Raw genomic sequence first — 18,114 nt, forward strand, 5'->3', positions numbered from 1 at the left:
TTGATTGTTTCATCCATTTACCATTGGTGAAAAGTTACAACAAATACAACACCTGTTTGAAATAAGTGTGTTTTATTGGCAAATCTTTATTGGTATAAGAAAACATGGCTGCCCTGGTCATGATAGACGAGGCGCAGCTTCCAGTGTGTCAGACCCCCTGTTGTTTGGCTTCATCAGCAAACAAACCATAAATACATACAATAACTGCTAAATACTTTGGTGTACAAAGAAATAAAATAGGAGTGAGCGACTGTACACAACTAATGACAAACTACACAGGAGTGTGTGGAGGATTGTTTTGTGTTGGTTGATTTTACAGCTTAAATATAATTGGGAATTATTGTGTCCATGTGAATTATACATGAATTGGAATACATTTAGCCAGATAATCACATGGATATTTAAATGCCCTTTTTCGTCAAATCAACTGAATAGAAATGTAATGAACAAGAAAGAAAATGTGCAGAGGCCTATGTAACAAGTCATCCCTGGTGTTGAATTAACAAATTACTGCATAACCTTCAACATCAGCAAACAAGAAAATATGTATCTTTAGGGGCCAGCTTCCCTGATACAGAGCAACCCCAGTCCTAGACTAAAAAGCATAGTTGAAAGGGCTCTTAAGTCCAAGGCTCGGCTTTATGTCCAGAAAACTGGTCCTAGGTCAAGTTCTTTCGAATTTTCAAAGAACTATTTAGTGTTTTTCCCCTTCAAATCTGTAGACGCTCCCGTCCCAGCAGTGTCTCCATGGAGCCCGTTGTTTCATTAGTGTGGTTCACGTTGCTCAGTTGAACCAGTATATGGCTTCTATACAGCAGCCACTGCCAGGTCGTCAGAGCTGAGATTCACTAGTAGTTTAATTCATTCACCAGGATGATTATTTCACTTTATCCTGAGGTCATTTTCTCTAAATCAATACTATTGAGATTTAACCATAAAGGCAGTGTTGCAGTTTACAAAGTTTCAGTTTCCATTTTCTCTGAAAATATAAGAAAATACTATGTACAGGTGCTCAAGTGTACAATTGAATGCACTTTTGGGGATTACATTGATTACAGCATAAAAAACATGCAGGTTTTAGTTAGACCACTTCATAAACTCCACCCTGAAATATTGGTGGTTTGAGTGTTTAGTTTTCCCAATTAAATCAATAACTATGTAGCGGTACATCAAGTACCTTAAACACTCAATGCCTCTTAAAATGGGATTGTGTATGTTTGAGAGTTACATTTCCCAAATATTGAATATCTCCTAAAACTAGACACAATGTTGCTTGGTGTAGTATCCACTAAATGGCCTGTTACTTTTCCATGGCCACAGCGATGGGACTCTGACACTCGTTTTAGTCGGGATGGGTTTCCAGAACCTGTCATCTGGGTGTTTATTTTTTCCAGATTTGTCAGGTGGCGTCTGTGTCGTTGCCTTGGGTCTGGTTCAGTGGGGAGGAACATTAAAAGTGTTGCGGATAGAAATGCATTGCATAGAACTGTCACAATTGTGCAATTCTCAAATCCCATTATTTAAAGTTGTATGCATTCTATATAGAATACATTTCTACCTGCAACGTTTGGAGCTAGAACTCTCTACTAAACAGGGCCCTTGTAACGGTGCAGGGAAGGGAGAGTCAGTTGGTCGAGGGAATATAGTAGCACCCCTGTCTGTTCCAGTCCCCCTCTACAGGTGAGTGTCCTCCTCGTCTGGCATTTCCTCTTTGAGCAGGCTGTCGATGGGGACAATCCAGCTGTCGTTGAACTCTCCGTTCAGGGCCACCTTCTTCTCCTGCATCTCCGGCTGCACCTCCATCACCTCCAACGTGGGGTTGTCATGGTAACCATCCTCCACCGTCTGCAGCTCCTCCGTCAGGTGTTGCTGTTGAGAGAAGATAAGGGGAGATTTCGGGTGAGGGCCCTCTGAAAGCATAGCTCAACTATTATTAGTAAGTATTTTAGGAAGAATGTGGACATATCACAGACAGACATTATTGATTGTAGAGTAGTTTGATTTTCTAATTGTTTACTTGGAGGTTCTTCCGATAGGACTTGCGGTGGTATGAGGCGTAGATGGCGAAGCCTACAATCATGGCCAGCAGAGCTCCGCAGGATGCCAAGATGGCAATCAGGGTCATGTTGTCGCTTGGTTTCTGACAGAATAGATGAAAAAGTAAATAAAGACCCACTCTGACACGCCTCCCTCCAAATACAACGTTTACATGTTCTCTAGTAGCCAGTTTATAATGACATTCAGGGAAATATGTAGTTCACAATGTTAATAAGACTTACTCTGGTGATTTCCTCATAGTATTGCTGGACGACAGAGTTGTCCACTAAAAGAAATCAAAATAAACTTTCATTTACAACAGTTCACTTCTGGTACTTGACCTTGACAGCAATTGGCTCAAACCCTCTCAAATAGTATGTATTTAAAAACACAACTCATACAACTAAGACTAGCATTAGGAAACGGGGTGCGTTAGGTGTGCTCTATTTCATTGCTTTGGAAGTGTCTGAATCGTGGGGACTGGGTAGTTTACATACCTTTGCCGGTCATTACCACGCTGTCAAAGGTAGTGTGTCCGTTGTTCTCTCTCACAGTCAGAATACAGTTAGCGTCATGCATCTGAGACATCAGCTGTCGACACAGCTTCTCCAGGTCCTTCCTCTCGTAATTCTGACAAGAGAAAGAAACACGTTTGTAAGGCTCCATCAAGGTGCACCAAATGTTTTCATCGTTTATGAACGGGACAAAAAACAATCAACATGCCTTGTTTAGTGAATCTCTATCTAGAGAGTGGCAATTGCTGAGCTGATGTCATTTCACCATGATATCATTACAACCATCACCACAATGCTGGTTTTGGTGAGTCGAGGGAAAGGTCAAAGGTGAGATGTCAGCGTTTCCCGTGCAGTGAAGTGTCAGTTATTCTTGGCCTTTCTGAAGCAGAGCAGCTGTTCATAGAAAGCGAGGGAGAATGAGAGCGAGGAAGAACGCGAGAGAGGTGTGGGAAAAACGGAAACCAGCGAAAGGCAGGAAGGTTTCCCACTAAGACACTTTTTCCACCCAATGCCTGCGGAATCCTGTTTTAATAATATAATGCTCTGCTTCCACTACTTCCTGTCCTGGCTTTGGAAACAAGAGTGACGCTCTGTGTTGAGAATAGACGGGTTGGTTGTTTAGCAACAAAACAGAAGCGTGCGCAACTTTGGGGCAAAACAGATGGTTTACTGAGATTGTTGACAACATGTTAACTCTGTCTCCAAATGTTTATTGGAAACATAAATACATTTGCACAATGAGCACTTGTTGTCTTTCAAATACATTGTTACAGTGTTTGGTTAGCTAGCTAGTGGATTTTTGCCATATTAGCATAGAAATTATATCAGTCAAAATACCTCAAGACATGGTATCAATAACAAGATACAACGAGCTGAAACACGCCACCTACGAATCCCCACATGGCAGCTTGTCATTGTTGCTAGCCAACTGGCCATCTAGAATCACAACAACACGCAGAATTCTGCCTCAGCGTGCACATTGTTTTCATGACGTTGTCAGCTAACCCATCTATAGGACCAGGGGAAGGGTAGAGGTCAGAGAAGGCTTTCACCATCCTGGTCTTTGATGACCACTCTGTAAGATGGTTCAAACTGCAACTGAGGATTTGTCATTACATTTGTAATTTGAAACCAAATGTAAATGCAGACCTAAACTCGTAAGCAAATCTAGGATGACAGTAGAAAGGAGAAACCCTTACCTCTCCATGTCTTTGGGACTTGACAAACTGTAAAAAGCAGAAAAAAAGACAAAGTTAAGGTCATATTTGTGTGCGTTATGATTCAGAAGATTTTTCTTGAATCAGACTGACAAGTCTTTTATGTTAAACTCTTTCTGTCATACCGTAAAGCTCTTGGGAGGAGTTGTAGTCTCAGCCATGGTTGTAGACACCATCCTTTCCTGTGTGCTGGTCGTGGTGGTAGCAAGACTACTGCCTGAACCCACAGGGCTGGATGTGGAGGGGGGATGGGAGGGAGAGGACGATGCTGACCATGGGGTTGGGCCCACCGATGTTGTAGTTGAAACCTGTGTGACTTCTTCAAGAAGCATAAATAAGAGAATGGACAATTTTGTCTGTTGAGTGTTCTCTCACTTCCATCATGTAATCACACATGACCGCATGTGATAAGAACTGTTCAGCTTTTAGGGTTTTGAGTCTAATTCCTTTGAGACTACAGCCAAACTCTATGCTGGGTCAGTGATAGGTGTTTTGAGGTGAAATGGTGTTGGGAGATAGACCCTCACCTGTAGTGTCCGGGGGGGTCTGAGTGAGGGTTCCTGAGGACCCAGAAGCCCCCGTTCCAGCAGTATCCGTGGCAGTAACAATGCTGGCCCCGGGTGTGACGCCGGATGTTGTGATTGTGGCGGTGTTAGAGGCTACACTAGTCATCTTGTGAGTTGGGGAGTTGGTGGCTGCTGTGAAGCCGGCTGTCGTGATTGTGGCGGTGTTAGAGGCTACACTAGTCACCTTCTGAATTGATATCGGTGACGGGGTGGCTGTGACGCCAGCTGTAATTGTGGCGGTGTTAGAGGCTACACTAGTCACCTTCTGAGTTGATATCGGTGACGGGGTGGCTGTGAAGCCGGCTGTCGTGATTGTGGTGGTGTTAGAGGCTACACTAGTCACCTTCTGAATTGATATCGGTGACGGGGTGGCTGTGACGCCAGCTGTAATTGTGGCGGTGTTAGAGGCTACGCTAGTCACCTTTTGAGTTGATATCGGTGACGGGGTGGCTGTGACGCCAGCTGTAATTGTGGTGGTGTTAGAGGCTACACTAGTCACCTTCTGAGTTGATATCGGTGACGGGGTGGCTGTGACGCCAGCTGTAATTGTGGTGGTGATCGAGGCTATATATGAAGAGGATGAGGGTAGTTGCGTTGGATTAGCATCAGTACAGTGAAGTAGAAGACCTGGAGTGAACAAACACAAAACAGCATTAACTGTTTAATCTGAAGTAAATATTACATAGGCCTAACTAAATGTAATTTACTTAGCTCAACTTAAATGGAAATAATGTCATTTCTAGTCTCTAGAACTTGGTCCATCATCCCTGTGAGTTGCATACAGTTTTATAAATATCTTGTATTTCTAAGAGAATATCAGTGATGAGATATTGAGGAGGCTCTGTGGTGAACTCTGTGTAAACCTGCTGTGTTTCATTTCCTTCTCTCCAGACAGCTGTACAGTAGTCATTCTCTCTCTGTTTCTCTATTCATAGTTAACAGGACAGGATGCTCCACACCCAACCTATGGGCTTGCCCCAGCGCACCGTGAACAATCCTGGACCACGTTCTTAGGCTGGGACCCTAGGGATTTAGAACAATGGCTTCTATAGGATCCCCTCCCTCAACCCACACACACGTACCGCCATAGCATTATGACAACTACTTGCTTCCGCATACTCAGTCCCGCACATACGTGGGTGCACAGTCACACACTAAAAACACTCATACCTCTCTTATCTCACATGTTCATATATCAGGCCGTATACCTACATTACTAACACACTGCACTATAAATAGCATACATTTCAAAGGCTACATATGCTGTCAATTCATATAGGGCTGCATAATTAATCTAATTCACATCAAAATCGCAATATTGTCGCGCAATATTCATGTCGCAAGAAGATTCATATCGCATGCAATATTTTTGAAACGCCGCTCAGCCTGTGTAGCGTCCGTTTTTATAGTTTACTTGTGGCTGCTTCACACACGCTCAAGCCCCGCCCCATCAAGCAGCGCAGCTCCTCCTCTTTAGATTCACTATACATTTGCATGCTGTTCTGTTAGGTCAAATGCAGTCAACAGATTGTTCCAGACAACGATGACACTTTTTTGCTATTTAATATATATCATTCTGTTTCTAGAATTCCAACAGTTCACCCAAGTGTTTTGATCTACAGGTAACTGCCAAAATAAAGGAAACACTTGAGTAAATGACCGATACAAAGTATATGTAAAGCAGGTGCTTCCACACAGGTGTGGTTCCTGAGTTAATTAAGCAATTAACATCCCATCATGCTTAGGGTCATCAGAGAGGAAGATTTTACTCCACCCAAAATCTGTCCATGAAAATAAGCCCACGAAGTGAGTAATTTTTGTATGGAGGTCAGTGAGAGTGTGTTGAATTTGATCAACAAAAAATGTCATTGTAATGTGATACGTGAGGGTTATTTAATCGAATAAAAGTTTTGTAATGGTTAGATTGTTACGAATGCACTGATAAATGTGGCATTTCGGCAACTTACACAAAAATGTTTTTATCTGAGTTGTGCCTGTTGTCATAGAGATACAGTGCATTCAGAAAGTATTCAGACTTTTGTTATGTTAGAGCCTTATTCTAAAATGGATAAAATATTTTTTTCCCCTCATTAATCTACACACAATACTCCATAATGACAAAGAGAAAACTGTTTTTTAGACATTTTTGCAAATTACAAATAAAAAACATAAGTATTCAGTCCTTTTCCTATAAGAATCGAAATTGAACTCAGGTGCATCCTTTTTCCATTAATCATCCTTAAGATGTTTCTACAACTTGATTGGAGTCCACCTGTGGTAAATTCTATTGATTGGACATGATTTGGAAAGGCACACACCTGTCTATATAAGGTCCCACATTTGACAGTGCATGTCAGAGCAAATACCAAGCCATGAGGTCGAAGGAATTGTCCGTAGAGTTCTGAGACAGGATTGTGTCGAGAAACAGATCTGGGGAAGGGTACCAAAACATTTCTGCAACATTGAAGGTCCCCAAGAACACAGTGGCCTCCATAATTCTTAAATGGAAGAAGTTTGGAACCACCAAGACTCTTCCTAGAGCTGGCCTCCTGGCCAAACTGAGAAATCGGGGGAGAAAGGCCTTGGTAAGGGAGGTGACCAAGCAACCGATGGTCACTGATAGAACTCCAGAATTCCTCTGTGGAGATGGGAGAACCTTCCAGAAGGACAACCATCTCCGCAGCACTCCACCAATCAGGCCTTTATGGTAGAGTGGCCAGACGGAAGCCACTCCTCAGTAAAATGCACATGACAGCCCTCTTGGAGTTTGCCAAAAGTTTGCCAACCTCTCAGACCATGAGAAACAAGAGTCTCTGGTCTGATGAAACCATGATTGAATTCTTTGGCCTGAATGCCAAGCGTCACTTCTGGAGGAAACCTGGCACCATCACTACGGTGAAGCATGGTGGTGGCAGCATGGTGGTGGCAGCGGGATGTTTATCGACGGCAGGGACTGAAAGATGAACGGAGCAAAGTACAAAGAGATCTGCTCCAGAACGCTCAGCACTTCAGACTGGGGTGAAGGTTCACCTTCCAACAGGACAACGACCTTTAGCACGCAGCCAAGACAACACAGGAGTGGCTTCGGGACAAGTCCCTGAATGTCCTTGAGTGGCCCAGCCAGAGCCCGGACTTGAACCCAATCTAACATCTCAGGAGAGACCTGAAAATAGCTGTGCAGCGACGCTCCCCATCCAACCTGACAGAGCTTGAGAGGATCTGCAGAGAATAATGGGAGAAACTCCCTAAATACAGGTGTGCTAAGCTTGTAGCGTCATACCCAAGAAGACTCGAGGCTTTAATCACTGCCAAAGGTGCTTCAACAAAGTACTGAGTAATAACGCTATAATTGCACAGATACAAAGATTAGTCCTCTAAATACCTCTGTGGCCTGTTTTTCACACGCGTATCTGCCCGCTCATTAGCTGGAATGGTCCCACCTGATCTCATCTCCTCCTGCCTGTCTTTTATCTTTGGGAACATGTATTTCCATTGTTAGAGGGGTCACTCGAATATGTTGTCAATATAATAGACAGTATTTGGGGTGATGTATAAAAATGTCCAGTTGCCCATTATTTTGGCTACCGTGGTTAAAAGAAAAGATCGGTGACTTTGAAAGAGGGGTCTCAAAGGAGCATAGGGGGTTTACAGGGTGTGTGTGTGTGTGTGTGTGTGTGTGTGTGTGTGTGTGTGTGTGTGTGTGTGTGTGTGTGTGTGTGTGTGTGTGTGTGTGTGTGTGTGTGTGTGTGTGTGTGTGTGTGTGTGTGTCTCAATCACCAGATCTCAACCCAATTAAACCGTTATGGCAGATTCTGGAGTGGTGCCTGAGAATGTTTTCCACCACCAACAAAACACCAAATGATGAAATTTCTTGTGGAAGAATGGTGTTGCATCCCTCCAATGAAGTTCGAGACACTTGTAGAATATATACTAAGGCACATTGAAGCTGTTCTGGCTGGTAGTGGCCCAGCAGTTACCTGTATATTGCAAGTCAAATCGCAATATTTGGTTAAAATAAAATCACAATTAAAAAAATGTTTTTCAGATATTGTGCAGCCCTAAATCTATACACATAGGACGACATTGTTTTTAAAACAGTGCTCAATAATTGGATATTCCTCCCAAGGTTACATCCACAAACACAGGCTTACAATACAGGTAGTGGACATACTGTACATACACACCCACACATAAACCATACACGAACACTCTCACCTCCCACTCCACATGTGCACAGTAGAATAAAGAAATGTGGGGGCTCTAATCAACTCTATTTAATCCAACCTCATAACAAGGTCTCTATACTACTTGAATCACCCTTACAACATTCCAACCAGATTGTCAATCTCCATATCAATACATATTTTCACACTCTAATAGTCATTGTATTGTATGTGTGTTATTGAGTAGGGCCCCTCCTGTTGACCAGCCCGTTAAAAAGATGCTCACCCAGGATGTAAAGATGTAAATCCAGACGTGGTGGGTTGTCATGGTGATTAATAGTGGTTGTCGGGGGCAACGAGGACATTGTCTAAAACAGCCTCTTATCAGTGTCTGTTTTAGAGGGGTGGTGGAGGAGGGGAGAGGTAAAACATTGTTGTCTCCATCTCTCCTCTTTGACAGGCAGCCTACGCTGTGGCTGCCATCCCAAACTGCAGACACGCCAATTGTTATCAGGCTCCATTAAGCAGCTTAGTAGTCACTATGAGGAGAGAAGCCAGAGACACAGACAGCTCTGTAGGAGGGGGAAACTCTGAATCCTCCCCCCGGGCCCAGCCTGTTTATTTACACTCCTGGTAATGTCCCCTGGCAGCTAGTAAAGGGGGCTGCTTCAGCATTGGTAATGTCACCTGGTAGCTAGTGAAAGGAGGTCGCTACAGCATTGGTAATGTCACCTGGTAGCTAGTGAAAGGAGGTCGCTACAGCATTGGTAATGTCACCTGGTAGCTAGTGAAAGGAGGTCGCTACAGCATTGGTAATGTCACCTGGTAGCTAGTGAAAGGAGGTCGCTACAGCATTGGTAATGTCACCTAGTAGCTAGTGAAAGGAGGTCGCTACAGCATTGGTAATGTCACCTGGTAGCTAGTGAAAGGAGGTCGCTACAGCATTGGTAATGTCACCTAGTAGCTAGTGAAAGGAGGTCGCTACAGCATTGGTAATGTCACCTAGTAGCTAGCGAAAGGAGGTCGCTACAGCATTGGTAATGCCCCTGGTGGCTCAACCTGGTCTCAGAGCATTTTGTATTATTCTTTACGTAAATCCAAGACACTCCATTTAGTATGATATGTTACGAATTACGATTTGTAAATGTTACGAATTTGCGAAACGTACAATATGTTACGAATTTAGGATAAAGGGTTAAGGTTAGGGTAAAAGTTAGCCAAAAGGGCTAGGGGCAGGGTTAACGAACATGCTACGTAGTTGCAAAGTAGCTAAAAAGTAGTAAGTAGTTGAACATTTGCTAATTAGCTAAAATGCTAAAACGACCAACCTCCCTCCTCTCATTTTTGCTTTAAGTAACCTTCTGTCTTATGTAACCATACCAAACTTACCATATCATACTAATTTCAGTGTCCTGAATTTATATTTACTATGTTACGTCTGGTCTATGAGACCAGGCTGGGTAGCTCGAGAAAGGAGGCTACTTCAACATTGTTGTCTAACAGGTGGAAGTTTCCCAGTAGGACTGAATGACAATGAAAAAAAAATGTTTTACAGACAGTATTTCTTTGCTACATTTTTAGACAGCTTTTGAAAATGTGTAAATCAGGAGTGATACAGTTCATTTCTGACATACACTATGCAATGTCTTGAGAGTAGACTGTACTACTCATGCAGATATTCGGTGTACAGTATGTATTTGACCTGGGACTGGTGTACTGCTCCTGTGATTTCCACACAGTGTTCTGCCTCTGAGACTCTGTGTTGTTGTGAGACGTGTGTCTCTATCTGTCTGCTCCACTTTTCCCCCCTCCTCTACCTCCTCTAGCTGTGATGTCATATTTTGGGATGACCCTCTTTGACCCCGCCTGTCACCCGGGTGTCTGTTTCTTAACAGGTAACAGCAGCAACCCTGATCCTGACATTATTAGCTGGGGCTGTTTTTACCTCAGAGACATTCCAACCCTCCCACAAACACACACTCACTCACACACACACACGGATAGCACCTGTAGTCTCTCCAAAAACACTCATTCCTTAAGATATGTCCTCCTTTCTCTGGGAGGGGGTGGGGGGCAGGAGATGGAATGGAAGGTTCCCATCTCCATAGCTTCCCTTTCCTCTGCTATAGGGTCCCTAGCTAGTAGCCATGATGCTTAGTAGTGAATCGGGAATGAAGCCTCCTTGTTGTAACTCATAGAGCACACCAGAGCAGGTTCCTGTATACCACAGTAGGATTACATTACTATCCCCATGAGTATTGGATGTCTGTCTGTGACTACACAGCATAACTGGGCCAACCCAGACTGACCTGCAGCCAGGTCTTATTAGCCTCTTCCTCCACCAGGCTGTTATTAAGATGGATCGCTAGGTCATTGGGTCCAGTTATGTTTGGTCTGCTGCTACAGTGGCCTGTCTCTCTCCCACGGGGTGCGACCCGGTGTCCCGGAGCCTCTCAGGGCCAGACGGTAGTCAGAGGGTGTGAGAACCGACCCCAAGGTCCTTCCTGTTGACTCTGTTATGCAATAAGATATGGGCTTCTTTGCTCTCTCACTGTGTGGGTGTGTAGCACATGGGGATGTGTGGCTCAGTTGGTAGAGCTTGGCGCTTGCAACGCCAGGGTTGTGGGTTTGAATCCCATGGGGGACCAGTACGAATAAAAGTAAGCACTCGCTCTGGTTAAGAGCGTCTGCTAAATGACTAAAATGTAAATGTGTGAAACTCCCTCCTCAGCCTGAAGTTTCCCCACTTGCGCCACAAATAGCTAGCTTTTCACGCAGCGCCGACTGGTAAGACACTTCAGGAGGGTGGTCAAGTGTGCTAGCAAGGCAGAGGTCGTGGGTTCGAGCCTCGGTTTGAGCTGAATCAAGAAGAAGTGGTTCTCGCTAAACAAGCAGTGTGACATTCTTCACGTGTGTACATGACTTAAACACAGAAAGCATGAAACACACCCTGCTCTGACTCAAGACTAACAGAAACCCAGGAAAATACAGTCAGTTACTTCCAGATCTTCAAGATGGAAATGCAACAAGATGATGATAAGGCCTCTAAATGCCATTTACGATAGGGCTGAATTCTCCAACTTCACCAGTGTTTATGTTCCTAACTCATGCCTGTGACAGTGTTATGGCTTGGCCTGTCCCACTGTGACTAACGAGTCAGTAATGGGGTCAGAGGGGTGTCTCCCTCTCCCCTGCCCTCCCCACAGGGGTCCTGTTGTTGGGTCCTGGCGGGCGTCAAGCACAATCATGTTTAGCGTGAGAGCCTCCATCCGTACACAGTTAAAGCAGAATGACAATTGGCCTGGAGGGTGGAGACTTGTTGAATTATCCTGCCTTCCTGCCAGCCATATTGTAAGAATAACCTCCGGGCCCCACACAGACTACTGATAGAGGGAGGGGAGCAGAGGCTTATGGCAACCAGCCTGGACACCAGCAGTGGACATCTTAAAAATAAAAAGAGCCTTTCTTAATGCTGAGTCCTAAGGGTGTGTGTCTGCCGGTCCACTTGTGTTCTGGCATGGGTATGTGATCCTGTCTAGCTGTGTGTGTATTCATCTCTGTCCCTGTATGTGTGCCAGCCAGGCCATCCCATAATAAGGGCAGATTTATGTGCGTCTGAGCGTGAACATCCACCATGCGCTGCCAGAGGCAGGGGAGTAAATAAATAAATGTAGCTATCCCTCTCCAGCCCCGGACACACAAAGTCACCCTGTTAAGTGGGTGACGGCCCACACAAAAGCCTGGCTTCCCCCGCGTGTGGCTCTGCCAGGGGGGGTTACTCCCTCACCCCCGGCCCCCTGCTGCGGCCCAAGCTTTTTAGGAGCCCAGTAGTCCCCCGCCTTCCTGGGGTGTTGTCCCATTGAGAGGGCTAATTCAGAATTGGAACTGGGGGAGGAAAGGGGAGATGAAGGGAAGAGAGGAGGAGGGAGGCCGTCTTTACACAGTACTCATCCAATAGGCTCCTCCGTTAAGGAGAGGGGCTGTGAATGTAAAATCACTGTATGAATAAAAGGGAGAAAGCGGGAATGGGGAATAGGGGAGGTGGGTAGAGGAGAGTGAGGGTGGAAAAGGGGTGTTGGTCTCTGTCTGATGGTGTAAATCGTATTTTTTATTTTATTTAACCTTTATTTAACTGTCTGTGACTACACAGCATAACTGACATGATAAAGATAATCAGCTGCCACACGGTGTGGGTCCACACACCCAAACACAGCCACATTCCTAGTGCTGTGATGCCAGGGTGATGGGTGTGTTTGTGTCTATGTTGAGCTGTGGTGTGCACATATGGTCCAGCACTTCTACAGGACTTTAGTCTATAGAGGTCTGGGTCATTCCATGAAATGAGTCCCTTTTGGGTAGTGTAACTTAGTGAATGAAAAAAAGTTTGATTTCACCTAATCTAACATTCTGTCATGAACAGCAACTTAATAAAGATTTTTTTTTTTTCATCTCAAGAAGTTCAATAAAAAAATATCTATAATAACTACTAAGTGACAAATAAATTAACAGGGTTGACGATTCTGTCATAAATCATCCATAAATCCCCTTGTGACAGGGTTGTTAAATTCTAGCCGGTCTATCTACGGGTAACAGGGTAGACATGTTATGCTCGACACGCTAAGTTTTTCCACCAGAAAATGGACAAAAAGAGTAGAACCAGCTCACTTGCTTATACACTATGATTTTACTCATGTTTATTTTGATTTTTTTTTAATAAGGAATAGTTTCACCATATTAAAACGAGACTTTAGTTCACGTAACAGGGCTGACCTTAAAATGAGGGACAGGTTTTTTCCCCTTAAAATGAATCACTAATCACATGAAGAAATAATCCTCTTCAGGAATGATTTTATCAACGCAACAAAATAACTAGCGCTTCACAATAATGGTGAAAACTTGGACTATCCAAATAGAGTGTGACTCCATCTGTAGATTCTCTACAGATGGTCATACTATCAATAAATCATCTGTTGGTTTGCAACTGCTTGTTAAGGTGAGGGTTAGCTTTAGAATAAGGGTTAGGGTTAGGATAGGGGTTAAGGGTTAGTAGATAGTGGAAATGTTACAGATGGACTATCCAAATAAAGTGTCACAAAGCTTGGAGAAATGTTGTCACAGAGGGTGTACTGAGGGACATGTCAAAATGCAGAATTTTGATACTTTAGCAAGTCTTTATTCATAGTAAAAATCTAATTCATTGAATGTTCCATGTGGTCTATCTTAATAGGCACTACATTTAAAGAGACATCCGGAACTTTGTCGACTACCTAAGTATTTTTTAAATTGGGCTGGACTCTTTGACACACACACACACGTTTTGTTTGCTTGGCTCTTATTAGGAAACATCCACTCTCTTGTTTTCTTAGAGGTAAAGTAGAAGGGAATTCCCAGCCATGGCAGAGAAAAGAGTGTGAGGAGAGAGTGAAGGTGGGAGGGAGAGACCTTGTACATGTGTGTGTTCCTGTATGTGTGATATGAGAGAGAGATGAAGCAGGGAGGCGGTAGAACGGAGGAGGGGAGCCGAGTGAAGGTCTGTGATGCATGGTGCCAGCCACTGGCCTGATTAATGTCCACATGGCCTGGACATGTAGGAGTGTAGGCTGCTCTGGGGTGAAGATAGAGGTGGAGGGTGTGGTGGTGCTTTATCATCCACATCAGACAGTGATGAATCACAAGGCTTTACTACACTTACTGCCTAGAGGAACTGGAAGCCTCCCTCTCCTGTACTGTTCCCCAAAACTGCTGTTTAAAACCCCAATCCCCTGATTGTCAATAGTGGATCTAAATCCCCTGATTGTCAATAGTGGATCTAAATCCCCTGGCTGCCTCTGAAATGGCACCCTATACACTATTGACCAGCGCTGTAATGGGCCCTGGCCACATTACAATGCACTACTTTTGCAGGGCCCATATGGCTCATGTCAAAAAGTATGCTCTATAGAGGCAATGGAGTGTCATTGCAGACGCACAGCCTGTTGAATGTCCTGTTTCCCCTCACTTTTATGAGGTGAATTTCCAGGGGAGTGAAGGAGTGAGGACTCCGTCTCCCTGTCCTTGCATTTGAGTGAACCAGGCTGTGTGTGCGCGTGAGGAGACGGAGGGAGCTCATGGCCGTCTCCTCTCAGGATGGGAATCTGGTGCCACACCTTCCTTAGGAACAGGGATGTTGTTAAAGGAGTTTTCCTATCTATTGTTCTCCACTAGCGCTCTCCCATAGGCTAGGCCTAGGGAGGATAGCCGTGGGTGCCAAGCTGCATCCCGATCATAACAGAGATCCTGGCTGGGTTTACCTTTTAGGAAAACACATGACATGACCTTCATGTCCCCAAATAGAGGATGAAAGGGACTGGGAAGTGGTGTGTGTGGGGTAGACTCTGGAAGGATCTGGTCTGGGATATTTGACCTTTTCTTTTTAAAAGCACTATGGTTCGTTTGCAGATTGAAAATGTTTTATTATACATCATAAATTAATGGTTTGTGTTCTATCAAATGGTATTGGAGGTTGATTTGTATCCAAGGAGGACATTATTTTTATTAGTGCCTATATGCTTGGCAATAATGCTTGTCAAGTTAGTTTTAGGCCTAACTAATTATGTGGTCTAAAAAGGTTTTGGGAAAGGGCTGACCGTGAACATCCAGTCTGTTTTTGCTCGGCGACAAAAAAACAAAAGCCTCCTCTACTTTTCATGAATTTATAGTGGCAAGAGGCAGGTGCGACCTGCGCGTAATTAAGGAATAACACTCCGCCTCACCATTTGGCATGAGGGTCGTCTCGAGCGAGTCACGGGGGCACTTCATTATGCGGTCCAGTTGTCTCCCTCCCGGCCTCCCGGCTCTTGAGCACAGTGTGAGAGGAGAGGACCCGGGCGTGAAGAGGGGGCAGATGTTTCAGCTGCGCGGCCCTGGCCCTGACTCCCCGGTGCCACTCCCTCAGATGCCAGTCTCTGCCTCGCACTTACAGTGCAACTCCCCCTCACTCACTCCTCGATACCGAAATTAGAGCAGCATGTTGTGAAAGCGCGCAGCTGGTATAGATTCTCACTAGTATTAGTGGGATAGAAGGCTAATAAGATAACGGTTTAATAGGAATTATATTTTTGTATCTTTGGATTACTGCCAAGCAAAATGTTCTTTTAGCACCGATGACTGAAAAAAATGACAATATGTCAATCATATAGACGGAATATAACGAAAACTATTTAATTTTTGATGGGAATTCCATTCCATTTTGTTTTACAGATTTACAGATTAGGCTACAAACTTCCGTGCATCATCAACTGTAAACTATTGATGTGCGCACCTGTTGCTGAGGAGAAACACAGAACCTCTCATAATCAACATTGTTTTATTTAGTTGTTTTTCTTTTATTATGAATTGATAAATGATGATACCAAATGTGATCTCCTCCTATGTTAACTTCTGTCATTGAATGTCTTCAATTGCTCAAATAAAGGAAAGGTGGTGATGGGGTCTTGTGGGTCCCCAAAAATAAAACCAACTTTGATCAAAATAAATAAAATACAAAGAATAGACACTTACCAAGTGGAAGAAGTGCCCACGTGATTCGCATTTTCGTTTCCATTCTGTTTTTTTACGCAACTTTGTTTCATTCAGTGTTGCTGCAGCACTCAATCCGTGGTTTTAGGTATTCCGAATCAGAATGTTGAATACAAGTAGCGGATTCTTGCTGGAGACGCCGTTCCGTTACGCCTATCTCCTTGAATTTGTATTTGAAGTAAATGATTTCCCCAAAGTTATTGTTTTGCTGAAAGCTAAGAATGCTTTTGTTTGGTGCTTCTCCCCTTCTTTTCTCCCCCTCTCTGAGTCGGGAATTTGGGGGAAAGTTTTTCTCAAGTCTCCTTGACTGCGCTGATTGTGTAGCGTTGTTGCTGGCTCCCTCTCCCCGAGTGGCTTGAAAACGTATTGTGCTTTCAAAGCGCAAGCCCCGTGGCCTGTCCAGACCCCAGTCTTCTTTACAAGTGTTCAGCTGTTACTCACAAGCCCATGGCACTGCCCATTCCAGCTTGTCATGCGAGGCAAGGGGAGATCCAATAGAATGCGTTTTTGGGTGAACTCTCAAGCTGACCAACACTGAAGAACAAAGGAAACGACTCCCAAAGACTATGTTCCTTCAGTTTGCCTTATTCCAATAATGGTCAATGATACAATAAATACAGTGGCTTGCGAAAGTATTCCCCCCCTTGACATTTTTCCTAATTTGTTGCCTTACTACCTGGAATTAAAATAGATTTTTGGGGGGGTTGTATAATTTGATTTACACAACATGCCTACGACTTTGAAGATGCAAAATATTTTTTTACTGTGAATCAAACAAGAAAAAATACAAAAAAGAGAACTTGAGCAGGCATACAGTGTGGCAAAAAAGTATTTAGTCAGCCACCAATTGTGCAAGTTCTCCCACTTAAAAAGATGAGAGAGGCCTGTAATTTTCATCATAGGTACACTTCAACTATGACAGACAAAATGAGAAAAAGAAATCCAGAAAATCACATTGTAGGATTTTTAATTAATTTATTTGCAAATTATGGAGGAAAATAAGTATTTGGTCACCTACAAACAAGCAAGATTTCTGGCTCTCACAGACCTGAACTTCTTCTTTAAGAGGCTCCTCTGTCCTCCACTCGTTACCTGTATTAATGGCACCTGTTTGAACTTGTTATCAGTATAAAAGACACCTGTCCACAACCTCAAACAGTCACACTCCAAACTCCACTATGGCCAAGACCAAAGAGCTGTCAAAGGACACCAGAAACAAAATTGTAGACCTGTACCAGGCTGGGAAGACTGAATCTGCAATAGGTAAGCAGCTTGGTTTGAAGAAATCAACTGTGGGAGCAATTATTAGGAAATGGAAGACATACAAGACCACTGATAATCTCCCACGATCTGGGGCTCCACGCAAGATCTCACCCTGTGGGGTCAAAATGATCACAAGAACGGTGAGCAAAAATCCCAGAACCACACAGGGGGACCTAGTGAATGACCTGCAGAGAGCTGGGACCAAAGTAACAAAGCCTACCATCAGTAACACACTACGTCGCCAGGGACTCAAATCCTGCAGTGCCAGACGTGTCCCCCTGCTTAAGCCAGTACATGTCCAGGCCCGTCTGAAGTTTGCTAGAGAGCATTTGGATGATCCAGAAGAAGATTGGGAGAATGTCATATGGTCAGATGAAACCAAAATAGAACTTTTTGGTAAAAACTCAACTCGTCGTGTTTGGAGGACAAAGAATGCTGAGTTGCATCCAAAGAACACCATACCTACTGTGAAGCATGGGGGTGGAAACATCATGCTTTGGGGCTGTTTTTCTGCAAAGGGACCAGGACGACTGATCCGTGTAAAGGAAAGAATGAATGGGGCCATGTATCGTGAGATTTTGAGTGAAAACATCCTTCCATCAGCAAGGGCATTGAAGATGAAACGTGGCTGGGTCTTTCAGCATGACAATGATTCCAAACACACCACCCGGGCAACGAAGGAGTGGCTTCGTAAGAAGTATTTCAAGGTCCTGGAGTGGCCTAGCCAGTATCCAGATCTCAACCCCATAGAAAATCTTTGGAGGGAGTTGAAAGTCCGTGTTGCCCAGCAACAGCC

General features: G+C 44.1%; 1 protein-coding gene across 1 annotated transcript; it reads right to left on the reverse strand.

Annotated features, from left to right (window-relative positions):
• Positions 1-66: 66 nt before the first annotated feature.
• On the reverse strand, positions 67-16,488 carry LOC120032296 (podocalyxin-like). Its single transcript, XM_038978321.1, has 8 exons — positions 16,038-16,488; positions 4,297-4,962; positions 3,895-4,088; positions 3,752-3,778; positions 2,535-2,667; positions 2,280-2,323; positions 2,018-2,140; positions 67-1,869 (listed from the first exon to the last, which is right to left on the reverse strand). Exons 1-8 carry the CDS (start codon positions 16,078-16,080, stop codon positions 1,675-1,677), a joined length of 1,425 nt encoding a protein of 474 aa, XP_038834249.1. The 5' UTR covers positions 16,081-16,488; the 3' UTR covers positions 67-1,674.
• Between the last annotated feature and the right edge of the window lie 1,626 nt (positions 16,489-18,114).

The sequence above is a fragment of the Salvelinus namaycush genome, chromosome 38 (assembly GCF_016432855.1).
Source record: "Salvelinus namaycush isolate Seneca chromosome 38, SaNama_1.0, whole genome shotgun sequence".
Lineage (NCBI taxonomy): Eukaryota > Metazoa > Chordata > Actinopteri > Salmoniformes > Salmonidae > Salvelinus > Salvelinus namaycush.

Coding starts and splice junctions, on each gene's coding strand:
- LOC120032296 (XM_038978321.1), bottom strand. CDS start 16,080: ATGGAAACGAAAATGCGAATCACGTGGGCACTTCTTCCACTTG. Junction 4,963..16,037: donor GTGGGCACTTCTTCCACTTG/GTAAGTGTCTAT, acceptor TGTTCACTCCAG/GTCTTCTACTTCACTGTACT. Junction 4,089..4,296: donor GACCCCCCCGGACACTACAG/GTGAGGGTCTAT, acceptor TGCTTCTTGAAG/AAGTCACACAGGTTTCAACT.